Source organism: Orcinus orca, chromosome 19 (assembly GCF_937001465.1).
Source record: "Orcinus orca chromosome 19, mOrcOrc1.1, whole genome shotgun sequence".
Lineage (NCBI taxonomy): Eukaryota > Metazoa > Chordata > Mammalia > Artiodactyla > Delphinidae > Orcinus > Orcinus orca.
In genome coordinates, this window is record NC_064577.1 from 22,522,810 (window position 1) to 22,550,327 (window position 27,518).

At 39.6% G+C, this 27,518-nt stretch overlaps 1 protein-coding gene and 1 long non-coding RNA gene across 31 annotated transcripts in view; one reads left to right on the top strand and one right to left on the bottom strand.

Moving 5' to 3' along the window:
* The window catches only part of LOC125962013 (uncharacterized), a 189,695-nt gene that overhangs the window by 92,379 nt on the left and 69,798 nt on the right, over nucleotides 1-27,518 (bottom strand). The window lies entirely within an intron of this gene.
* The window catches only part of CEP112 (centrosomal protein 112), a 412,427-nt gene that overhangs the window by 77,357 nt on the left and 307,552 nt on the right, over nucleotides 1-27,518 (top strand). For all 30 annotated transcript variants that reach the window (XM_033438326.2, XM_033438327.2, XM_033438317.2 and 27 more), the window contains one exon: nucleotides 3,924-4,067. In XM_033438326.2, coding sequence (XP_033294217.1) covers nucleotides 3,924-4,067 — 144 coding nt within the window. The remainder of the gene's footprint in view (nucleotides 1-3,923; nucleotides 4,068-27,518) is intronic.

Below are 27,518 nucleotides of genomic sequence, written 5' to 3' on the forward strand. Positions count from 1 at the left end.
TAACTGGACCCTCGGCACCTCCGCAGTCCGTGCCCCATGATACAGCCGTGCTGACGGTCTTTCTGAAACACAGATCTGGTGTTCCTCGTCACCGTGAATCACCCCAGTGGTTCCCAGTGGCCCTTGGGGCTACGAGGCTCTTTGTGATTGAGACGCTGGTCACCATTGAAGCCTCTCTTCCTTTGCCGCAATCCGGCTCCCCTTCTTACACTTTTCTACTGGCTGCACAAGACTGTGCCAGTTACCCGGCTCTGCCATGCTGTTTGTAATCCATGGGCCTTTTTAAAAATTGAGTTACAACTCACGTGCCATAAAATCTACCCTCTTAGAGTGTACAATTCAGTGGTTTTCAGTCTGTTCATGAGGTCCTGCCACCATCACCACTGTGTGGTTTTCAGGGCATTCCTGTCAGCCCAGAAGATACCTGGTACCCGCGCTCACTCTCTCCCCATGTTCCCTCCCTCTGCCCTCTGCAACCGCTCATCCACTTTCTGTCTCCACACCGTGGCCCATACGATCGTGCAATACGTGGCATTTTGTTACTGGCTTCTTTCACTTACCAGAATGTTTTTAAGCTTCCTCCATGTTGCAGCATGAGTCAGTAGGCCAGTCCGTATTATGGTCAAATAATATTCCATTGTGTGGAGGCCCCGCGTGTCACCAGTTGGTGGACATTTGGTTCCACTTTTTGGATAATAATGCTTCTATGAAAATTTGTGCACAGGTTGTTGTGTGGCCTGTGTTTTCATTTGTCTTGGCTCCTGAAGTGGGAGAAGCACTGCCTGCATTTTCCTTTCCTCGCCCGTCATAGCACTTCTGACGCCACATGTGTGGGCTTTGCACACATCAGGCAGTTCCCTTTGACGCCAGTTGGATGTCCTATAATTCAGTTAAATTTGACACTATTTACCTAGAATCAGTATCACATCCCACAAGTTAAGGTCTCAGTCCCACAAGAGTGCGCCCACTTCAACGTCAGTCTAAAGTCCCAGGTTGTCGCCTGTACGTCTGACGAAGCGGCTATACATAGGAGTTCTCACCACTTCCTCCCTGGATTCCATGATTTGCTGGAATGGCTCACAGAACGTAGGGAAGCACTCACTGACATTCTACCAGTTAACCATTTTATTGTAAGGAATATAATAAGAGATGCAGGTGAGCAGCCCGATGAAGAGATGCACAGGGCCAGGTATGTGGGACGGAGCGCAGAGCTTCCCCGCGCCCTCCTGGCACACTGCTCTCCCGGCACCAGCTGTTCACCCACCTGGAGGCTCTCCAGGCGCTGTACTTTTGGGATTTTTATGGAGGCTTTATCCTGTGGGGATGATTGACTATAAATGTAATCTTCAGCCCCTGTCCCCTCCCTGGAGGATGGGGGTGTGCTGCAAGTTCCCGGCTTCTGATCATGGATGGCTTGTTCTTTCGGGTGACCAGCCCCCATCCTGAAGCTGCCCGAGAGCCCACCCAGAGTCGCCTCCTTGGAACCAAAGACAGTCCTGTCACCCAGGAAATCCCAAGGGATATAGGACCTCAGAGCCAGGAACTGGGGGCAGAGACCAAAATATATATATATATATATTTCTATTTCTGTTATATCACAGGTATATAATTAAGAGTGGAATTTCTGGGTTATGTGCTAATTCTGTGTTTAACATTTCAAGGAATTCCCATACTGTTTTCCAGAGCGGCTACACCATTAACCTGTTGGCTTTTACGATACTTTTTCTTCTGTTTGGACAGATTCCTGGTTCCTCTAGGCCTCCTGTGGCATGAGGCAAGTACATGGTCAAATGTCCAGGCTATAGACCAATCTGTAGGATACTGAGAGGGCCTTTGCATCCCCTCAACCCGTTGCCAAGCCCTGGCTAAAATACCTCCTTGTGGGGTTATAGATCCCCTTATTGTCAGGGCCACGATGGCATCCTATGGCTTAGCAAGGTTTGTACTTTAGAACATGCCTAATAGTATTTGCTGCTTAAGCAGTTTATGCCTCAGGGGAATGTTTGCCTTCTAAAGGCTCCTGGACTCCAGTTCATTGCTAGGCTTGGGGAAGCTCTCGATGACGCATTTGCTTGATATATGGTAGATGCTAATAAAATGTGTGGGATGGATGCAGTCAAAATTCGCTCTGCAGTTAGTTGGCTAAGTCCGTGGATGTGAGACCTGCGGGTGCGGAGGACCGACCGTATTCTTTGGACGACACCGTTTACGTTGGGGCCTGAGCACCGCGGATGGTCCGGAGCATACTCCTGGTGGCTGCCCAGGGCCGACGGAGTGTGCGATTAGTCCCCAGTCAGACCTCTAGGCCAAGTGCGCCTGTCCCCTCCTCAGACGGCTGGGCAAGTTCCAGCACGCTTGTGCTGTGGCTGCGCTCTCACCCTGTGGGCTCCGCTCTAAACCCCCGGGTGAGCTATAAAGGGCTCAGGCTGACTGCAGACGCGCCCCAGGGGCCGCAGGCACCGGCCTCAGAAAGCGATGGTGGTGCCCCTGCGAAGGCACTGCACTCACGGGCCCCTGCATACAGCAGGGGTTTGACGTTCAGGCGGTGTGTGGCGTGGGGCGTATGGGGGACCACACACGTGAAGAAACCACCGCAACCTTCCAAGTGACTCTTCTACACCCTTTATCAGTATTGCTGTGCACGTCAGTCAGCAGCTGCGGAGCAGTTCTGAGATGCAGGCGCTGTGGGCTTGGCTGCATTCACGTGCCAGACAAGTGACTGACTTCTGAATACCAGCCATGACACTGGTTTAAAACGTATACCTTGGCAAAGAAATATACCATATCAATGATTTGCGAGACCACTTACAAATAGTCAAAATTGCATTTGTTAAATTTGTGAAACCCCAGGATCTTCCGTACGGCTATTACTGAGCCATCCTTGCTCTTCCTGTTCAGCCAGAAACTAGAAGGAAAGTTCCTGGGACCCTTCCCACTAACAGGCGTAGTTACGGCCTGTCTTCTCCTCTCGTTTCCACCATCTCTCCGGGTTTTCCCTGTCCCTCCAGTATCTTCCTAGTCAAATAAGGTCTCTGTGCATGTGTCATACCCTTGTCTGTCCTGCCTACTCAGGAATGGGAAGTAAAATGTATCTTTTAGACTATTTTGGGCTCCTGCCCCCCACCCAACCTTGAATGAGTCAGGGATTGGATACAGGGGAGAGGAATTAGATTCTGAATTCCCCTCCCATGAAAGTAAGTGAACAAACGCCCACAAGTCTGGGAGCACAGGTGTTCAACTCCCTTTGGAACCTGTCCTTTGAACTTTGGTTTCCTTACCTCAGTTACATCGATAGTTTAGAGCTTCATCCGTTTAAACATGTGTACATAATCTTCATAAAAAAAGACCAGTATGCATGAGGACATAGAGTTCTCCCTAGAGAACTCGCTTTGATTTATAAATACCATCTTTGTGTCCACTTTTGTAAAGGTTATGGGATGGATAAAAATAGTTTCTCATTGGGGGTTAGGGTGAAGGATAAAGCATTTTTAACATTACTCTTGTGCAAAATTTCATGCAACTAAGATGAAAATACAGACAGTGACATAATATTCCTAAACAATAACAATATTATAAATATTTCTGTTTTCTGATTTCAGGCTAATACTAGTGTTGTTTAGCTGACACATTGTATTATCTGTCTGATTTATTTACTGTTTGTACCTGAGGTGGATAATTCCCTTAATTATTTGCTTATCCATTAAAATTTTCAATTCAGGAAAGTAAACAAAAAATTGTTTCTTAATCATGCTCTTTACGTGGTATCTTTACTTTGAATGTTTATTTATGAGTTTTATATCTTTTGTTGTTCAGGTCACCATATAAATAAATAGAGAAGTATAGGAAAACATTTTTTTCTGAATTGCAAAATAGTCTATTCTGTAATAGTAGTGAAAGAGTCAGTTTTTGATTTCACTGTGTAGCTCCACAATGCTGTAGCAGAAATGGAAAAGGAAAAGTTTGAACTTCAGAAGCAGCACACTGAAAATATCCAAGAGCTGCTTGAGGACACAAACGTACGTCTGAACAAAATGGAGGGTGAATACGTGGCACAAACACAGTCCACAGTAAGTCCTTTTTTTTTTTTTTTGTCTTTTCTTGTTGTGTTTATAAACTGTCCTGTTCATCTCCATGTCCCCATGCTTCCAGGATGTGTGCAGTGCATAAATAAGTATGTTACAGAATTAACAGGAAACATCTCACCTTCCCACTCGACACGGGCTTACACGTGACAGTGGACGGTCTCTTTGAGGTGTGCCGTGGGATTTCACCCTGGATTGTTTGATGCCACTGTTTGTTTTAAACCCACAGAAGCCTTAACAAATCTTTCTTCTTGTTTTCTTCGCTGACTTTCAACCTAGAGATAATTTCTTTTCTTGCTTTATTTCTGTTTTATTGTTTGTTTCAGTCTTTTTAACTGAAGACTTGATTGTTTTTCTGAAAACGTCTCATGCTAGTGTGAAGACAGTCAAATTGGAGATAGGAGTAGTGTGAGCGCTCGAGGACAGGTTTTCTTAGTAGATTTGTCTTGACCGAGGAGCCAGACACGGATACCACATGGGTAAGCCCCAGAGTCCCCTTCCGAAAAGGATGCAGAAGGAGGGCACTGTAGTGCACAGCAGGAGACAGTAACTTTCTCCAAGGGAAGACGGGGAACCCCTGAGAGCCCCCTCAGTGAGCACTGTAGGTCTGAGGGTGTGAATGTTGTCAGCCTTCAGAAGCTCAGCTGACTTCCTGAGATACAGAAGCCTGGGCAGGTGGGCTGAGGGGCAGGCGGGCTCAGGGGCCCCTGGGCCAGGGCTCCTCACGTCTGGGGCAAGTGCACCTTGTCAGTCTTGTTTCTGATATATGATACGACTTCGTGGTGTATGGAGCCCTGTGTCCTTCCCTGACCACTCAGCTCACCTGGGCCAGCCTGGCTTGGTCCAGAGTGCTTCCTTGAATTTAAAGCTGTGGAATTTGAGCAAGAGTCCATTACCCGGGCTTGTCTTGGAGACCCTAGGCCAGCTGAAGGGCCTGTGTCGGAGGGCTAAAGAAATGGGGTGCAGGATCCACAGTGATCTGGAGCCTGGGCTTTAGGTCTCGGGCTCAAATCCCAGATCCTTAAAGCCGTGAGTGCCATGCGAGCTCTTCAGATGTTTAGTTTCCTCATCTGTCAGATAGGGTAACAGTAGTAGTAAAGTGTAATACATGTCGTTGAAAATATTAAATAAATTAATATACATAAGTTATTTAATAAGAGCTCAATAGATAATTGTTAATGTCTTTGAAATAGATAATTGTTAATGTCTTTGAAAATGTAACATACAAGAAAAGTAATCAAGAGAGCCATATACATGAGAAAGTACTCAATTCAAGAAGTTAATCAATGTTTGCTCAAAGATGGCAGGTTGAACTTGGTGTTGGCCCATTCCCTCCCACAAAAATGGTAGTAAAGGGATAAAGGAAAAGGCATAGCCAGAAGGACAAAGAGAGTGTGAGGGCAATAAAATTCTGGAGTTGGAAAGGCGGTGGATGAGCTGACACTGACCCAGCCGGTTCAAGAAAGCAGGACCCTGCGTCGGCCTTGGGGAATCTAAGAAGCAAGCTGAGTTACACGTGGACCTTCCGGGGCTCAGGACCTGTTGTACTGCTCACCTCTGGAAGACGGGGTGCAGGTGCTGCTCAGCACATGGAGAGCTGGGTGGTTTCAGATGCAGCTAGATGTGAGACTGGGGTGAGGAATACAAGCCGGCTTATTATACCATTCCTCCTACTTTTGTACGTTTGAAATGTCCCATAGCAAAACTTTTTTTAATGATAAAATTAACAGCAAAAACCAGCCAGCTCTTCACATCCTCTCCCCCACATCGTGAAGCGTGGGCCTGCTTCTCACCCACCTCAGCGGAAGATAGGAGGTTACCCTCCGGAGGGAACGGCCGCCTCTGGATTAGGACACGGGGGCACAGCTGGGATTTCTTAGCGCAGCATCTCTCTGTGTGCAGAGAGCATGTCCTTGGGGGGGCCCATGAGGGGCCAGGTTGTAACCCTCTCCCCACTTTCCACCGCAGAGAAAGCATCAAAAAATCAGGTCGCTTGTTATGAGGGGAAAAATGCTAAGCTGTCCTCAGATTTCTTCACCTCAGCGTTCCATGCCAGAAGACAGTGGAGCAACACTGAGAGATAAACTGAGAAAAAGCGTGGCCTAAGGCGGTTTTCAAGGGAAGGACACAAGCAGTTTCAAACGTCAGCAAATACCTTTGATTTTTATCTGTGTTAAATGTCACTCCAGTGTCTCTAGGTGTGAGTATTGGGGGCATTATTTGAGCCCTTCAAATTTGTGTTTTTCATTTTCCTTTAATTCCGATAAATTTATATACATTATTTCTTCAAAAAAGTCTATCCTTCCTACTCCTTGGGTCTTATTTTATGTTTTCTGTCTCCTTGTATTTTCTTCCTATCCTCTGCTCCTAGGATAGTTTCCCATTCTGATCTTTTTCTTAACAATTAATTTTTTAGTAGATTTCCTTCTGCTGTATTTATTTTATTTCTAATTGTATCTATTACACCTTTTATTTAAATTATTATTGTTTTCATATCCAGTATTTTAATTTGGTTTTTCTTTCTCCCCTCCTCCTCCTTTATCTTCTTTAGGAATTTCCTGTTTTTCACATTGTTAATATATTCTTTATCTTCTTAAATATGCTTATTAGGCTTATTTGAAATTCTTGGTCCATCTGTTTAATTATTTGCCTTCAGAATATTATATATTACATATTACTACATTATATATGTATTATAAATTATAGTTGCTATATATTTTATTATTTATATATACATGTATTGCTGACTTTCTTTCATAGTTGTCTGAAGGTGTCTAATTATTTTGTACTGTGAGCTCATGTCCTTTGGCTTTATCCATTATTCTAAGGTGTATTGGGGAAAAGCTGGAAGACCGGATCCTTGTGGGGATCAATTATACTTTAAATAGTGAGGAGGAGGTGACCCTCAGGGCAGAGAGCCCCAGAAAGCATGGGACCACTGCTGAACTCTCCTTGGCAACTTCCCATTTGTAACACACAAACCTCTTTAACCCTAAGGAAAATGCAACTTTGGAGGAAGGGCATCTCCCTAGATTGTAGTATATCAGCCCCCAGGCTTTGGAGAGAGAGATGATCTTTTGATGAAAGAAGGTCTTATTTTTAACTTATTCAAATTTATCAATCTTTTATAATTAGTGCTTTTTAAGTCTTTTTTTATATAAATTTATTTTATTTATTTATTTTTGGCCGCGTTGGGTCTTCGTTGCTGCGCGTGGGCTTCCTCTAGTTGCAGCGAGCGGAGGCCACTCTTTGTTGTGGTGTGCGGGCTTCTCATTGCGGTGGCTTCTCCTGTTGCAGAGCATAGGCTCCAGGCATGCGGGCTTCAGTAGTTGTGGTGCGCAGACTCAGCAGTTGTGGCTCGCAGGCTCTAGAGCATAGGCTCAGTAGTTGTGCTGCACAGGCTTAGTTGCTCCGCAGCATGTGGGATCTTCCCGGACCAGGGCTCGAACCCGTGTCCCCTGCATTGGCAGGCAGATTCTTAACCCCTGCACCACCAGGGAAGCCCTTTATGTCTTGTTAAACAAATCTTTCTCTAGTACAAGTGCAGAAAGGTTCACCTATATGTTCTGCTAAAAACTTTAAAGTTTTGTTTTTAACAGTGAGTTCTTAGTCCATGTGGAGTTATTTTTTGTGCCTGGAATGAGATAAGGATCTACTTTCATTATTTTCTACCTGGATGACCTTCTTCCCCACATGCCCTCCTTCCCCAATTCCTACTTTTGGCTAATTCCTCCTTTACTCATTGATCTGCCATGCTGTCAGCTGTCAGACTTCCATATATATGACGGTCTTTCTTCTAGTTGGTTGGCTAATTTGTCTACCTCTGCTAGTATCATACAGTCTTCATTATTATAGCTTCATGGTTACTCTTGATGTCTGTTAGAGAAGTCTTCCTTTCTTCCTTGCCCATCAGAAGGGGCTTGATTATGCTGAGCCCTTTTCTTTTACATATACATTTAGAATCAGCTTTCTGAGTTGATAAAATAAAACCCAGGGGTCTCTTGAACTCCTTTTGTAATGTTTCTTCCTGAGTCTTTTATATTTTTGTCACATAAAATTTTTATACTTTTGTTGTATAAAAGACTCAGGAATAAATGTATATGTCATAACTTTTAACCCTTAACATGTATGTAATAAATATTTTATTATAGTTTATTGTACCTTGACTAGAACTTGCAGAAAATGTTAAATAATGGTGATGATAGTGGATTTAAAAATAAATTTTTTTCTTTTGGAAAAAAATATACATATACTCTCATTATTGAAAATTTAGAAAAGTGATATAGTCAAAAAGAAAAAAAATGAATGTCTACATAATAAAATTACTCTTATTGGAAGTGTGTGAGAGTGCCCATTCTTCTACGTTTTGGGCCCAACAATGGGTGTTTTAATTAAAAACAAACAGACAGACAAACCAAAACTTTGCCAATTTGATAGGCATCTTAGTTTCCTAGACCGCTGTAAGAAATGACCACACACCTGGTATCTCAGAACAAGAGAAACTTATTGTCTCACAGTTCTGGAGGCTAGAAGTCTGAACTCATGGTGTCCACAGGGCCCTGCCCTCCCTGAAATCTCCAGAGGAAGATCTTTCCTTGCCTCTTCCTATCTGGTTATCTGTTTTTTGTTGTTGTTTTTGTTTTTGTTTTTTTGATGATAGCCTTCCTAATGGGTACAAAGTGGTATCTCATAGTGGTTGGTTTTGATTTGCATTTCCCTAATGATTAGTAATGCTTAGCATCTTTTCATGTGCTTATTGGCTATTGTATATTAACTTTTGAGAAATGTCTATTCAAGTTCTTTGCTCTTTTTATGATTGTGTTGTTTGGTTTTTCCTTGTTATTGAGTTATAGGAGTTCTTTGTATATTCTGGGTGTCAATCCCTTATCAGATATATGATTTTTTTAAATTGCCTATTTAAAGACCGTCCAAATACAGTCACATTTTGAGGTGCTAAGGACTTAGGACTTCAATGTATGAATTTGAAGGAAGACAGTTCAGCCCATAACTATTGTATAAGTTAACAACAAATGTAGCATGCTGTATAAAAGTGAAAAAGCCTAAGTAGTTTTTGGCTCATGAGGTTAAATTTACCAGGCACCTAACATGACCAGGCATTGCAGTGGACCCTGGGGACAAAGTAGTAAACAAGAAGTCCCTTCCACAGTGTTCATGTTTCCATGGGGCGACAGCCAGTGAACAGCTACAGGTGTCCAGTAGTGATAAGTGGTGTGATGAAAAAGAAGCCACTGTAAGACATGCATTTAAATGGGGTGATTTTAGCACTCCCTCTTTCGAGAGCACTGGAATCACAACTAACTGCTGAACAATCATCGACAGGAAGACACTGGAACTCACCAAAAAAGATACCCCGCATCCAAAGACAAAGGAGAAGCCGCAGTGAGATGGTAGGAGGGGCGCAATCACAATCAAATCAAATCCCATAACTGCCGGGTGGGTGAGTCACAAACTGGAGAACATTTATACCACAGAAGTCCACCCACTGGAGTGAAGGTTCTGAGCCCCATGTCAGGCTTCCCAACCTGGGGGTCTGGCAACAGGAGGAGGAATTCCTAGAGAATCAGACTTTGAAGACTAGTGGGATTTGATTTCAGGACTTCAACAGGACTGGGGGAAACGGAGACTCCACTCTTGGAGGGCACCCACAAAGTAGTGTGCGCATCGGGACCCAGGGGAAGGAGCAGTGACCCCACAGGAGACTGAACCAGACATACCTGCTAGTGTTGGAGGGTCTCCTGCAGAGGCAGGGGGTGGCTGTGTCTCACCATGAGGACAAGGACACTGGCAGCAGAAGTTCTGGGAAGTACTCCTTGGCATGAGCCCTCCCAGAGTCCGCCATTAGCCCCACCAAAGAGCCGAGTAGGCTCCAGTGTTCGGTCGCCTCAGGCCAAACAACCAACAGGGAGGGAACCCAGCCCCACCCATCAGCAGACAAGCGGATTAAAGTTTTACTGAGCTCTGCCCACCAGAGCAACAGCCAGCTCTACCCACCACCAGTCCCTCCCATCAGGAACCTTGCACAAGCCTCTTAGATAGCCTCATGCACCAGAGGGCAGACAGCAGAAGCAAGAACTACTACAGTGCTGCAGCCTGTGGAGCAAAAACCACATTCACAGAAAGACAGATAAAATGAAAAGGCAGAGGACTATGTACCAGAAGAAGGAACAAGATAAAACCCCAGAAAAACAACTAAATGAAGTGGAGGTAGGCAACCTTCCAGAAAAGGAATTCAGAATAATGGTAGTGAAGATGATCTGGGACCTCAGAAAAAGAATGCAGGCAAAGATTGAGAAGATGCAAGAAACGTTTAATAAAGACCTAGAAGAATTAAAGAACAAACAGCTAGAAGAATTAAAGAACAAACAAACAGAGATGAACGATACAATAACTGAAGTGAAAAATGTACTAGAAGGAATCAATAGCAGAATAACTGAGGCAGAAGAATGGATAAGTGACCTGGAAGACAGAATGGTAGAATTCACTGCCATTGAACAGAATAAGGAAAAAAGAATAAAAAGAAATGAAGACAACCTAAGAGACCTTTGGGACAACATTAGACGCAACAACATTTGCATTATAGGGGTCCCAGGAGAAGAGAGAGTCCAGGAAGCACAGAGAGCCCCAGGCAGGATAAACCCAAGGGGAAACATGCTGAGACACTTAGTAATCAAGCTGACAAAAATTAAATACAAAGAAGAATTATTGAAAGCAACAGGGAAAAATGGCAACATACAAGGGAACTCCCATAACGTTAATAGCTGATTTCTCAGCAGAAACTCTACAAGCTGGAAGGGAGTGACACGATATATTTAAAGTGATGAAAGGGAAGAACCTACAACCAAGATTACTCTACCTGGCAAGGATCTCATTCAGATACCACAGAGAAATCAAAACCTTTACAGACAGGCAAAAGCTAAGAGGATTCAGCACCACCAAAAAAGCTCTACAACAAATGCTAAAGGAACTTCTCTAAGTGGGAAACACAAGAGAAGAAAAAGACCTACAAAATAATTAATAAAATGGTAATAGGAACATACATATCGCTAATTACCTTAAACATGAATGGATTAAATGCTCCAACCAAAAGACACAGGATCGCTGAATGGATACAAAAACAAGACCCATATATATGCTGTCTACAGGAGATCCACTTCAGACCTAGGGACACATAGAGACTGAAAGTGAGGGGATGGAAAAAGATATTCCATGCAAATAGAAATCAAAAGAAAGCTGGAGTAGCAATACTTATATCAGATAAAATAGACTTTAAAATAAAGAATGTTATAAGAGACAAGGAAGGACACTACATAATGATCAAGGGATCAATCCAAGAAGAAGATATAACAATTATAAATATATATGCACCCAACAGAGGAACACCTCAAAACATAAGGCAACTGCTAACAGCTATAAAAGAGGAAATTGAGAGTAACACAATAATAGTGGGGGACTTTAACACCTCACTTACACCAATGGACAGATCATCCAGACAGAAAATTAATAAGGAAACACAAGCTTTGAATGACACAATAGACCAGATAGATTTAATTGATATTTGTAGGACATTCCACCCAAAAACAGCAGATTACACTTTCTTCTCAAGTGCACGCGGAACATTCTCCAGGATAGATCACATCTTCGGTCACAAATCAAGCCTCAGTAAATTTAAGAAAATTGAAATCATATCAAGCATCTTTTCCGACCACAGTGCTATGAGATTAGAAATCAATTACAGGGGAAAAAACTGTGAAAAACACAAACACATGGAGGCGAAACAGTACGTTACTAAATAACCAAGAGATCACTGAAGAAATCAAAGAGGAAATCAGAAAATACCTAGAGACAAATGACAATGAGAACACGATAATTGAAAACCTATGGGATGCAGCAAAAGCAGTTCTAAGAGGTAAGTTGATAGCAATACAAGCCCACCTCAAGAAACAAGAAAAACCTCAAATAAACAAACTTACCTTACACCTAAAGGAACTAGAGAAAGAAGAACAAACAAAACTCAAAGTTAGTAGAAGGAAAGAAATCATGAAGATCAGAGCAGAAATAAATGAAATAGAAACAAAGAAAACAATAGCAAAGATCAATAAAACTAAAAGCTGGTTCTTTGAGAAGATAAACAAAATTGATACACCTTTAGCCAGAGTTATCAAGAGAAAGAGGTAGAGGACTCAAATCAATAAAATTAGAAATGAAAACGGAGAAGTTACAATGGACACCGCAGAAATACAAAGCATCATAAGAGACTACTACAAACAACTCTATGCCAATAAAATGGACAACCTGAAGAAATGGACAAATTCTTAGAAAGGTATAACCTTCCAAGACTGAACCAGGAAGAAATAGAAAATATGAACAGACCAATCACAAGGAATGAAATTGAAACTCTGATTAAAAATCTTCCAACAAACAAAATTCCAGGACCATATGGCTTCACAGGTGAATTCTATCAAACATTTGGAGAAGAGCTAACATCCATCCTTCTTAAACTCTTCCAAAAAATTGCAGAGGAGGAACACTCCCAAACTCATTCTACGAGGCCACCATCACCCTGATACCAAAACCAGACAGAGAAACTACAAAAAAAGAAAATTACAGAGCAATATCACTGATGAACACAGATGCAAAAGTCCTCAACAAAATACTAGCAAACAGCATCCAACAACACATTAAAAGGATCATACGCCATAATCCAGTGGGATTTATCCCAGGGATGCAGGGATTCTTCAATATACGCAAGTCAATCAGTGTGATACAGCATTTTAACAAATTGAAGAAGAAAAACCATATGATCATCTCACCAGATGCAGAAAAAGCTTTTGACAAAATTCAACACTGATTTATGATAAAAACTCTCCAGAAAGTAGGCACAGAGGGAACTTTCCTCAACATAATAAAGGCCATATACAACAAACCCACAGCTGACATCATTCTTAATGGTGAAAAACTGAAAGCATTTCCTCTAAGATCAGGAAGAAGACAAGGATGTCCCCTCGAGCCACTATTATTCAACATAGTTTTGGAAGTCCTAGCCATGGCAATCAGAGAAGAAAAAGAAAGAAAAGGAATCCAAATTGGAAAAGAAGAAGTAAAACTCACTGTTTGCAGATGACATGATACTATACATAGAGAATCCTAAAGATGCCACCAGAAAGCTGCTAGAGCTAATCAATGAATTTGGTAAAGTTGCAGGATACAAAATTAATGCACAGAAATCTCTTGTTGCATTCCTATACACTAACAACGAAAGATCAGAAAGAGAAATTAAGTAAACAATCCCATTCACCATTTCAACAAAAAGAGTAAAATATCTAGGAATAAACCTACCTAAGGAGGTAAAAGACCTGTACTCAGAAAACTGTAAGACACTGATGAAAGAAATTAAAGATGGAGATTAAAGAAATTAAAGATGGAGAGATATACCACATTCTTGGATTGGAAGAATCAACATTGTGAAAATGACTGTACTATCGAAAGCAATCTACAGATTCAATGCAATCCCTATCAAACTACCAATGGCAATTTTCACAGAACTAGAACAAAAAATTTCACAATTTGTATGGAAACACAAAAGACCACAAATAGCCAAAGCAATCTTGAGAAAGAAAAACGGAGCTGGAGGAATCAGGCTCCCTGACTTCAGACTATACTACAAAGCTACAGTAATCAAGACAATATGGTACTGACACAAAAACAGAAAAATAGATCTTTGCAACAGGATAGAAAGCCCAGAGGTAAACCCATGCACCTATGGTCAACTAATCTATGACAAAGGAGGCAAAGGTATACAATGGAGAAAAGACAGTCCCTTCAATAAGTGGTGCTGGGAAAACTGGACAGCTACATGTAAAAAATGAAATTAGAACACTCCCTAACACCATACACAAAAATAAACTCAAAATGGATTCAAGACCTAAATGTAAGACCGGACACTATCAAACTCTTAGAGGAAAACATAGGAAGAACACTCTTTGACATAAATCACAGCAAGATCTTTTTTGATCCACCTCCTAGAGTAATGGAAATAAAACCAAAAATAAACAAATGGGACCTAATGAACCTTAAAAGCTTTTGCAAAGCAAATGAAACTACAAACAAGATGAAAAGACAACCCTCAGAATGGGAGAAAATATTTGCAAATGAATCAGCAGACAAACGATTAATCTCCAAAATATATAAACAGCTCATGCAGCTCAATATTAAAAAAACAAGCAACCCAATCCAAAAATGGGCAGAAGACCTAAATAGACATTTCTCCAAAGAAGACATACAGATGGCCAAGAAGCACATGAAAACATGCTCAACATCACTAATTATTAGAGAAATGCAAATCAAAGCTACAATGAGATATCATCACCTCACACCAGTTAGAGTGGGCATCATCAGAAAATCTACAAACAACGAATCCTTGAGAGGGTGTGGAGAAAAGGGAACCCTCTTGCACTGTTGGTGGGAATGTAAATTTATACAGTCACTATGGAGACCAGTATGGAGAGTCCTTAAAAACCTAAAAATAGAATTACCATATGACCCAGCAATCCCACTTCACTACTGGGCATATACCCAGAGAAAACGATAATTCAAAGAGACGCATGCACCCCAATGTTCATTGCAGCACTATTTACAATAGCCAGGTCATGGAAGCAACCTAAATGCCCATCGACATACGAATGGATGAAGAAGATGTGGTACAAATATACAATGGAATATTACTCAGCCATAAAAAGGAACGCATTTGGGTCATTTGTAGAGACGTGGATGGATCTAGAGACTGTCATACAGAGTGAAGTAAGTCAGAAAGAGAAAAATATCGTATATTAACTCACATATGTGGAACCTAGGAAATTGGTACCGATGAACCAGTTTGCACGGCAGAAATAGAGACACAGATGTAGAGAACAAACATATGGACACCAAGCGTTTCAGGAAAGCAGTGGGGGTGGGTGGTGGTGGGGGTGGGATGAACTGGGAGATTGGGATTGACATGTGTACACTGATATGTATAAAATTGATAACTAATAACAACCTGCTGTATAAAAAATAAATAAAATTCCAAAGAAAATCAGTGGGGTGATTTCATCCTCAAGGAGGTGGAAATTGGTTCTTGGGATTACAAAATTTAGATATTATAATGGATTGTGACCCTCCAGCGGGCATAGTTTATAAACAGCAAGACTGTGGTATTAAAATTTCATAGTAGGGGATGATTAGAAGAAAAATATCTAAACTGGCTTCTTAGTTAATTAAGTAATGGCAATAATTTTTTTTTTTTTTTTTTTTGCGGTACGCTGGCCTCTCACTGTTGTGGCCCCTCCCGTTGCGGAGCACAGGCTCCAGACGCGCAGGCTCAGCGGCTATGGCTCACGGGCCCAGCCGCTCCGCGGCATGTGGGATCCTCCCGCACCGGGGCACGAACTCGCGTCCCCTGCATCGGCAGGCGGACTCTCAACCACTGCGCCACCAGGGAAGCCCTGGCAATAGGTTGAGCAACACTGGTATGTGGAATAAAGCAGAGGCGAGCGCTGCTGCAGACAGGTGCTGGGGAGCCTTTCTTCTGAAGGTGCGATGCTTACACAGCGCCTTTGAGAAGTATGGGGGCTGTGCGATCCTCTGGGAAAAGCGTTTCGGGCAGAAGGAATGGCCTGTGCAAAGATCCGAAAGCTGGGACTGTCCGGCAAGTTCATAGAAGAGCAAGGGGCGGTGCGGACGGGGCTCTGGGAGCAGAAAGGAGCAGAAAGGAGCGTGGTAGGAAAATTTGTCAGTGGGCAAATCAGGGAAAACCCTGTATTGGGTTATTGTTAACAGTCCTTCATACAGTTCAGTGAATTTCTGGTATATTTGTATTGAATTTGTATTGGATTGAGCACATGAAAGTGTTCCATCTGACTATTATTTTTAAAGAATCTGTTTTGCTCTGTGCGGAGAACAAACTCTGGGTGGCCAAGAATGGGAGCCGGGAGACCAAGCAGGATGCTGGTGTCATAGGTACAGGAGGGAGAGGTGGGCGGCTTGGCCTTGGGTGTCAGTGAAGAGGTGGGAACTGCCAAGTGCTGCTACTGTGCCCTGGGATGGAGAAGGCTGAAAGTGGATCAGGTTTACTAGGGGGAAAACCAAGGGTTTATTTTCTGGATAATCAGCATAGTGATGATATTCAAAGCCACGGACAAAACCCAGGTTTATATCTGAAATACATTTTCATCATCGCAACATCCTAAATTTTCACAAAAGTGAATAAATATATTAAGTAATTTTAGGGTTGAAATTTATGAAACATATTGATTGTCTAAAATGCCTACTGCATTGTTATATTTCATTAGTTGAATATCATTGAGTAATAGCTTTCACAGTGGAATTTTAATTTTTATCAATTTGGGATGTAAAGTAAAGTGATACTTTGGGGCCAAGAGGTTACTGTTAGAGAAACTTCATTATATTTTTAATGAAAGTTGAATTTAAACGTTCGCATTCAGACCTTGTCATTAGGTAACAGTAAGTATAGAGAGAAATGGACAGAGTCTGTCAGCAGCACTGAATTTAAGAATCATCAAAACTAGACAGATCTTGCTGAGCCGCTCCTGCTTTAACAGTTAAACAAGGTGGAGTTCAAGGCATGGCTCCAGATGGAAGGTGAGCCTGTCACTGAGAATGAGTTCCTGTGTTTTGTTCTTTCAGGCTTTTTTGTTTTTTTGTTGGGTCTTATTCTGTTTCCGTGCCATTTATCGTAAGCAGACAATTGTATAGATGATTAGACTCATGTCTTTTGGTATTGGCAGGGATTTTCTTGTGTGAAATTAGTAATTAAACATGTAAACACTGGATTTTGTTTTTTTTCTTAGTTTTGAACTGTATTAAATTTATTTAGATAAACAGAACACAAAATAATGTTGATAGAAAAGTGACATTTTTATAACTAAATCAGTGTGGAGTAGCATGTTACATTGCTCTTCTACTTGGAAATATTCCAAGTTCTTTTGAAATAAGATATATAATTCTTCATTATTTAGTCTTAAACAGAGTCCCTTAAACACTGGGTTTTTAAAACAATATATTAGAACTTAGAAATAAGAAAATGATAGCAAAATTCTTAGATGCTTGGGGAGGGGACAGCTATAAAATACAGGGCTCTTTTCATACCAGGGTTTAGACACACGAAGTCTGTGAGTAGATTTATTGAGATTTTAGGCTTTATTAGTGGAATTCTTTACCCATTTCTGTACCATGGATGCCACTGGCCATCTTGTGAAGTTTATGCACCCCTTCTCAGAATAGTATTTGAAAATTTAATAAAATATATGAGATTGCAAAGCAATTATATTGAGTTACAGTCATCAAAATATTAATAAATCAAAGCCATGATAAAGTAATACATATGCTTCTAAACTAATGCGGTACATTTCAAGATTTAGCAGTGGGCCTGATAACTATTGTAATTTATGAATAATGAGGAGGACCAACAATATTAGTGATTATCCCACACTGCATGGTCTATGGAAATATCTACGTTCCTGTTATTCATAGGTCTTGCTCATACTAACTTGGTTGTTGGCTGTGTTCATAGTTAAAGGGAAATGCTGAAGGTCAGTTAGTTAGGGGACTGAAAATAAAGAGGAGCTATTTTTTTCCATTCAGAGTCCCCTACACTCTGAATTCTATTCATGGACCTGAATCAAGTTTAAAGAGTATCAAAAGGGCCTAGACACATGAAGTGTTGTGTTAACTATTATTAACTGTTATTGTTAGTGGCATGTGGTGATTCATACAGCAGCTCGTCACTCACTCTCTGAGATGGCCAGGATTTGTCATTTTATAGTCGCCACCAGAATTTTTCTCCCAGCCTCACAATTTTAAAGAAAAAACTCCCACATAGCACCAGTTCATCATTTTGAACAAGATGACCTTTTAGAAAAATAGATTTTATTTTTTAGGACAGTTTTAGATATACAGCAAACTTGAGAAGATGGTACAGAGAGTCCCTATATACCCCACACCCAACTTCCCCTCTTTGTAACACCTTACGTTATTTTGGTACAGTTGTTACAATCAGTGAATCCACAGGATACCTTAATAAACTGAAGTCCATAGTTTATTCCGTTTTCCTTAATTTTTACCTAATGCCCTTTTTCTTTTCCGAGATCTCATCCAGATACCACATTGTATTTTCTGCTTAAGTTCCTTTTGGTTGTGGCAGTTTCTCAGACTTCTCTTGTTTTTAACAGCCTGGACAGTTTTGAGGAGGACTGGTCAGGAATATTGTATAATGCCCTGTATTGGAATTTGTCTCATGTTTTTCTCATGATTAGACTGGGGCTATGGGTTGAGGCAGTAAGATCACGGAGGTACGGTGCTGTTCTCGGCATATCACATCAAGGGTATATGCTACTAATGACTTACTGTGGATATTAACCTTGATCATCTGGCTGAGGTAGTGTTTGTTAGGTTTTCCACCATGAAGGCATTCCCTCCCTGCCTTTCCATACTGTCCTCTTTGGAAGGAAGTACCTATGTGCAGCCTGTGCATAAGAAGTGGGGAGTTATACTCTCCATACTTGAGGGTGGAGTATCTATGTAAATTATTTGGAGTTTTTCTGCATGGGAGATTTGTCTCTTCTCCCTCATTTGTTAATTTATGGAATCATTTATTTTTATCAGTATGGACTCATGGATGTTTATCTTATGCTCTGGGCTATAATCCACTATTCCTTTATTTTGTTGCTTCAATTGTTCCAGCTTCAGCCGTTGGGAGACCCTACAGAGGCCCCTCTGCCCCTTTGACCCACCCCATCAATGTGGGTTATATGGAGATGGTATTAGAAACCAAGATCTGTTTGCTGGGTGTGTACTTATTACTGCTGGGGTGTCATTTCTTTTATGTCCTCTCACCAGACAGAGTATTTGCGTATATATAAACCTGTATATATATGCATATCTATAAACATTAGTATATGTAACCATCTGTATCTGTATTAAGCTAAACATAATCTCTTAATGATGTCTGTAACTGTAAACCATTACCACATGGATTATTCTAGCCTTTTCCTCCCCTCTGTAAATTCTCAATCCAACATTGGAAACTTGGCCTCCACCATCATCTTCTAATTGTTCAATTTCAGTGTACAGAAATGGATATAATCAGAGTTGTTGACCCATATCTCCATGGGAACCAACTTTGTCAACTAGGGAACAGTGCTTACGTGCAGTTCCTTTTGCCTTTGGTCTCACAGATGCCACTCATTTCAAAATTGCGTAGGTCATCACCTTTCCCGCTACCCCTTCAAAGAGGTTTTTATGTATCTGTAATAGAACTAGATTCTTTTTTCACAGCCTGCATTTCTTCTGGTGAAGAATGTGCCAGTTCTCTTGGCATATTAGATTTTGAACCTGGAAGATTTATGATTTTTCCACTTTTCATCTCCTGCATTTAGTATTTTACTCAATCATACTATTTACTTCTCTGAAAATTTTCCTGGACCTGCTCTCTCCCCTTCTGTTTCCACAGCTACCACTTGAGTTCAGGCCATTGTTGCCTCATTCCGGGATCTTCCAGTAGCCTGCCGGTTGCTCTCCCATTCTCCTCTTGTTCCAAATCCCACAAGTGCAGTTTGTCCCATTTTCCCATGACTGAGAACTTGAATTACTAATCTAATGCCTATTATAACTTCTGTCTACAAGCCATGTCCTTTTAAGAACTCCAACCTCGTCTTCCGAGTGCCACCTCTGAGTTCACAATGTGGGAAGATATTCTTTGTACCCAAGGTAATCTGTTTGTTCCTTCTCTGATCCTGCAGTTATAAACTCTGGAATTCCCCTCCAACACTGTTTGTTACAGCCTGAAAAATGTGATTATACATCAGCATCTTTTTATGATTCTACATCAGCATCTTTTTTTTTGGGGGGGGGTACACGGGCCTCTCACTGCTGTGGCCTTTCCCGTTGTGGAGCACAGGCTCCGGACGTGCAGGCTCAGCGGCCATGGCTCACGGGCCCAGCTGCTCCGCGGCATGTGGCATCTTCCCAGACGGGGTTACGAACCCGTGTCCCCTGCACTGGCAGGTGGACTCTCAACCACTGTGCCACCAGGGAAGCCCATGTTCTAATCCTCTTAATATATATTATCTTTTATGGAAAAGAAAATTTTAATTTTAATGAAGTCCAATTTATCAATTTTTTTTTCATGCATTGTGCCATGGACGTTGTGTCTAAAAAGTCATTGCCAAACTTAAGATAATCTAGGTTTTTCATATGTTATCTTCTAGGATTTCTGTAGTTTTGCATTTTGCATTTAGGTCTGTGATCTGTTTTGAGATAGTTTTTAAGATGTGTCTAGATTCTTTTTTTTTGCACATGGTTGTCCATCTGTTCTAGCACCATTTGTTGAAAAGACTATCTTTGCTCCATTGTATTGCCTTTGCTCCTTTGTCAAAGATCAGCAGACTGTATTTATGGGGGTCTCTTTCTGGCCTCTCTGTTCTGTTCCGTTGATCTATTTGTCTTTTCTTTTGACAGTACCACAGTGTTTTGATTACTGTAGCCTTATAATAAGTCTTGAAGTAGGCAGTGTCAGTCCTCCAACTTTCTTCTTCTCTTTCAATTTTGTATTGGCTATTTTGTGTCTTTTGTCTCTCCATATAAACTTTAAGAGCAGTTTGTCCATATCCGTAAAATAACTTGCTGGGATTTTGATTGGTATTGCATTAACTCTGGAGATCAATTTGGGAATAACTGACATTGACATTATTGAATCTTCCTATCCATGAACATGGACTATCTTTCCATTTATTCAGTTCTTTGATTTTTCTCATTCTTTCATCAGAGATTTGTAGTTTACCTCATGTAGATTTTGTACATATTTTGTTATATTTGTATGTATTTGATTTTTTGGAGTGCTAATGTAAATAGTGTTGTGTTTTTAATGTCAAATTCCCCTTGTTTATTACTAGGAAAAGTGATTGACTTTTGTATATTAACCTTGTATCCTGCAACCAAGCTATAGTGTCTTCTTATTTCCAAGGGTTTTTTGTTTTTTTTTCCCTTCCCCATCTTTCCCCTTTGGTAGCCATAAGTTTGTTTTCTATGTCTGTGAGTCTGTTTCTGTTTTGTATATAGATCCTCTCTTCATTTGTATTATTTTTTAGATTCCACATATGATTGATATCATGTAATATTTGTCTTTCTCTGACTTACTTTACTAAGTACAATATTCTCTAGTGTCTTATTATTTCTTAATGTCTTATTATTTTCAAGAGGTTTTTGATGTATACTTTTAGATTTTCTACATAGATGATCATCTTTTTGTGAACAAAGACAGTTTTATGTCTTTCTTCCTGATCAGTGTACCTTTTATTTCCTTTTTTATATATTGCATTAGCTAGGATTTCGAGTTTCATGCTGAAAAGGAGTTGTGAGAGAGAGAGCATCCTTTTCTTTTTCCTGATCTTAGTTGGAAAGCTTCTAGCTTCTGTTATCTGTAGGTTTTTTGTAGAGATTTTTTCCTCAAATTGAGGAAATTCCCCTTCATTCCCATTTTACTGAGTTTTTTTTTTTAATCATGAATCAGTGTTGGATTTTGTCAAATGCTTTTTCTGCATCTATTGATATGATCATGTGATTTTTCTTCTTTAGCCATTGATGAGATGGATTACATTAATTGATTTTCAAATGTTAAAACAGCTTTGCATACCTGGGTGAGAGTTACTCTCTTTATTTGTATTATTGATGAAGTAATTGGGAGTGCACTCTTCATACTTGTATGGTGCTAGAGTAGGAGTTGTTATAAAAAGTGAAGCATAATCTTGTTGAGTTAGAGAAGTCTTCCATCATAAAATTCAGGATGGACAGTTTAATTTGTTCAAATGGGAAAAAGACTACATATACATATTATTGAATGAGATGATTTGATCATTACTCACCATTATACTGCTGGTATGGGTGTAAAGAGCAAAGTAAGGAAAAGGTTAGAGTTGTTCAGGGCAGTTTGGAATGCAAGAGTCAGAAGGTAATCGTATGATACCCAGTTGCATTGCCACTGCCTATTAGAGGGGCAGATTGTATAGGTATATGTACAGTATGTACTTTATTTTGCTTATTTTATTTCTATTTTATCATATATATTTTATATATATATATAAAATACATATTTTCATCACTGTTATTCTGTATAATGATATACAGACAACTGAGATCAAAATATTGCTTCAACATCCTGGACTTTCTTCTCTGATTTGTTAGGTATGTTTTCCTCTCACCTATTTTTTTCTTTCTCATATAACTAGTACTTTTATTCTTTTCTCTCATGTCCACTGTATTCAATATTCATATTGTAGAAAGATGGCTGACTGCTTTTCTGGCTAATAGAAACCCTTTTTCCTTAGCAAATTCTGGAGAATTACTTATTTGTATCCATTCAATACTCTTTGCCTTGGTTTCTTTAACAATTTCTAATATTTTATAAGGATCACATGTTTCTTTTTGCATTAAGAAAAAGAAAAAACGCATTTTCAAAAATAATTTGAATATAGGGGGAATATCTTTAACCCTATTTCGAATTTCTTGTGTTCTATCTTTACCTTTTACAACACACACAAAAAACTTTTTGGTATATTCTATGAAGAACAGATGTGTAGGATGGAGATTTTGAAAATTTAACAATTATCCTATTTTAATTTAAAAAATATTGAGAGTCTACAAATTCGTATGAGTGCTTTACTACAAGCCAAGCACTGTCCTAGAAACAAGAGATTTATAGTGAACAAAGCAGTGTCTTGAGCTTACATTTTACTGGTGAAGATAAACAACAACAATAAGAAAACAAAGAAATACATAAGTTTGTGACAAGTACTAAAAAGAAAAATGAAGGTTAATAAAAGAGAAGGGAGAGTGGTAGGAGATGAGAACAGAGAAGCCATACTAATCCCTTCTTTCTCTGAGTAGAAGGGAAGTCATTGGATGGTTTTGAGCAGGAGAGTGATATTTGATTAATGTTCTGAAAAGATCATTTCCTTGAAGTTCAGTAACTTTACCATAACTGTGGCATTTTTCATCTGTGTCAGTTTTATGTATGGTGTGCCCTTTGTACAGTTTTCTTACAGTATGTTTTTTATTTTCTTTAGGTACACTAATGATGTAAATTTGAACTAGCATTTTTCTCTTTTCTACATCTGTTGTATGCTCTTGTGTTTAATTTTTGTCCATTCTGGTTTGCTTGCTTTCCACAAGCTTTTCCTTAATTTTTTTTTTTAACTGTATCTCCCCCCTAAACATTCTTTTTTTTGGAGCTATTTTCATTTTAGTTTTCCTTTTCCTAAGAGCTGTGTATTCATGTTTCATTACTTCCTGTCTCTCAATATAACTACCTGAGATCTTACAGTTTTTCTCTGACTTATTTTTTTATAGAGGTGAGGTTTACTAAGTTTTTATGGATATGTGATTTTTTTGCATATTGTAAAAGATGTTCCTTATGGTACATTTGGCATTGATTTTAATCTGTCACATGTAAGTGGTTTTATTTGGTGAATATTCTTAATTTGTCTTTTGTTTTTTCTGCTTTTCCTCTCATTTCCTTACCATATATTTATATAGATAGACTCCTGGCCCATTTTTGATTATTACTCATCTTTCAATATACAGATTTCTTCCTTGGCCAGTTATTTGAAGACAGTGTCTGGGTATATAGGACCAGGGCCGTGTTCCATCATAGTGTGAATTTCTTACTATGCAGGGATGTATGTGAGAGAATTCTTTGAGCATTTATTGCTCAATAGCTGCAGTAATGCTTTTCATAATGTCATTTCTTTCCCTTAATTGCCCTAGCCATAGATCGTTTCCAGAAAATATGGCTTGTATGATTTTTCATTCAGTCCAGCCTTTCTTTCTTCTTTTTCATGCCCGGTTGGGTTCAGAGTTTCCAGCCACAACCTGTGCACATGTTATCACTGAACCAAGGAAGAGATTATTTGCATGCCGCTTAGTTTGGATAACTGTGTTCTGATGATAGTTTCTAAGATCTCCAGCCATAGGTCATTCTCTCCTGGAGTATTCCTGCATTTCTATTTGATCATTTAATTTTGCTGGCCATCCTCATATATTTTGAGTTAGGATAACAAATTCCTCATAGGTTTTATAATTTCAATATCTGGACCATATGCATGTCTATTTCTGTTTTTTTCCTCTGGATTCTGTTTCTTGGAATCCTGGTATTTTCTGATTGAATGCCAGGCATTGTGTATGAAAAATAATAAATGCTCTGGATGATGTTTTCTTTCTCCAGAGAGGCTCCACCCTAAACTCTGAGATGCAGCTGGTATGGAGATAACTCACCTTGATCCATTCACGGACTGAGCAGACTCAAGGCTGGGTTGAAGTCTTTGTAATCTTTGGTCTTCTGCTGATTCATTTCCAGTCCTAATTGTAGCCATCAACACAGGTCCCAAGTGAAAGCCTGTGATGTTACTAAGGGCCCTCCTTGAATAATCTACGATTTCTTACTCCTGAGTACAGTGACACTGCCGAAAACTCTAGTCTGCTTTTCAGAGTATTTTATCTTGGTTTCTTGCCTTCCTGCCCTGAGATGTTAAGAATTTGCCAAATGCTTTGAAGAGAAGCTGCTTGTGTGGAGCTCCTTTCTCTCAGGGATTTTGGTTCCTCTGCTCTGCTCTGCTTTCCTTGCCCCATTCTCATCCTTCAAGATTGGAAAATGCCTCAAAGGTAAAAGCAGCTTATACAATGTGGACTCACCTCTCTGGTGTTTCCTCCTCTGGCCCCCTAGGTCCTAGCTGCCTTGGAAGTTCTCCAGTGCCTTCAAATAGATTTCTTCTGTATCTTTTTGGGTTTTCAGTTGTTCTCAGTGGGAACATGACATGTTGCAAGCTACTTCTTCATAGTCGGAAATATAAGTTCCTCTCCTAGGGTTTATTAAATAGAGTTTCATTTATGTTTCCAGTATATCTTGTCTCTCTTTGGTAATTTCCAAGAGAAGGAAAACAAATCACCTTTTTTCCACCATTTAAAACTGGAAGACAAAAGAAATATTCTTTTCTTTATTTCTTCCAGTAAATTAACATTTAGGAAACAGGGAGAGTTTAGGATATATATTGAAAAATTGAAACTATCTTCTGAAAGAAACTCCTAAAGCAGAGGCATCACTAACAAAGAAGCAAAGTGAATCGGGTGTATAGAGAAGAAATCTGAGCATCTGAATGTGTCAGGCTTTGAGCTAGAAATTGTACATACTTTTAAAAGTTAATCTACATACCATATTTTACATTAGACATAATTATTTCCATTGCTCAGATTTGGAAGTTATGGCACCAAAATTTAAATTATATACCTAATTCATATTGTAGTGAAGAAAGAATGAAATGAATACAGGATGTTGGAGCTGTAATATTATTTAATGGAGAAAAGATAGTCTCTTCAATAAGTGGTGCTAGGAAAACTGGACAGCTACATGCAAAAGAATGAAATAAGAACACTCCCTAACACCATACACAAAAATAAACTGAAAATGGATTCAAGACCTAAATGTAAGACCGGACACTATCAAACTCTTAGAGGAAAACATAGGAAGAACACTCTTTGACACAAATCACCGCAAGATCTTTTTTGATCCACCTCCTAGGGTAATGGAAATAAAAACAAAAATAAACAAATGGGACTTAATGAAACTTAAAAGCTTTTGCAAAGCAAAGGAAACCATAAACAAGACGAAAAGACAGCCCTCCAAATGGGAGAAAATATTTGCAAACGAATCATCGGACAAAGGATTAATCTCCAAAATATATAAGCAGCTCATGCAGCTCAATATTAAAAAAACAAACAACCCAATCCAAAAATGGGCAGAAGACCTAAATAGACATTTCTCCAAAGAAGACATACAGATGGCCAAGAAACACATGAAAACCTGCTCAACATCACTAATTATTAGAGAAATGCAAATGAAAACTACAATGAGGTATCACCTCACACCAGTTAGAATGGGCATCATCAGAAAATCTACAAACAACAAATGCTGGAGAGGGTGTGGAGAAAAGGGAACCCTCTTGTACTGTTGGTGGGAATGTAAATTGATACAGCCACTATGGAGAACGGTACGGAGGTTCCTTAAAGAACTAAAAATAGAATTACCATATGATCCAGCAATCCCACTACTGGGCATATACCCTGAGAAAACCATAATTCAAAGAGACACATGCACCCCAATGTTCATTGCAGCACTGTTTATAATAGCCAGGACATGGAAGCAACCTAAATGCCCATCGACAGATGAATGGATGAAGAAGATGTGGTACATATACACAATGGAATATTACTCAGCCATAAAAAGGAATGCAATTGGGTCATTTGTAGAGACATGGATGGATCTAGAGATTGTCATACAGAGTGAAGTAAGTCAGAAAGAGAAAAACAAATATATATTAACGCATGTATGTGGAACCTAGAAAAATGGTACAGATGAAGCATTTTGCAGGGCAGAAATTGAGACACAGATGTGGAGAACAAATGTATTCACACCAAGAGGGGAAAGCAGCGGGGTGGTGGTGTGGTGGTGTGATGAATTGGGAGATTGGGATTGACATGTATACACTAACGTGTATAAAATGGATGACTAATAAGAAAATAAACATTAAAAAAAAAGAATGAAATGAATACAGGATGTTGGGGCTGTAATATTATTTAATACTTAAACTTTATTTTAAATGTTCATCTTAGAATGAGTATAAAAGGATACTATCTGGAACGTCATCCTAACCTTTTCTAATTACTGGAAGTGTAATCATTAAAATGAAAATTGATTATCCTTTCAGCTAATGCTTGCTTACCCTAATTTTAGATAAAGTACCTAGTTGTAAACACCTTTATCTAGTTCCATAAAGATAAAAAATTCATAACAACTTAACTATCAAATAAGAAGGAAATGATTTAATTATGTGATAATTTTGAAGACTGTGGAAAAATGAAGTGCTTTTGATAAGATGGTAAGTAAATAAAAAAATGAATGAAAAATTTGTGCACAAACACTGCAGCTATGTAATAAAATATTCCTGTACACTTATGTGATACTATATGTGTCACTTATAACCTCTTTATTAAAATATTTGGGTTATGAATTTCTTTTTTGAACATGTTACTACATTGCTTTTATAATTTAAAAACTCTCTAAAACTTCAAATGAAGGGCAAATAACTGCTGAGTACTCACCTAACAAATACAGATTTATTAAGTTTCATAAGAATATAACTTTCTGGAGGCTAAGGACTTCACCTCTTCTATTTACTGCTATGTCCCTAGATGAGAATAGTGCCGGGTTCAGTAAATATTTATTCAGTGAATGAATGAATGGCTAAAAGCATATAAACACATTAGCCTTACTTTTATGGTAGAAAGCACTCCTTTTTTTAAAAAAGAGACTTG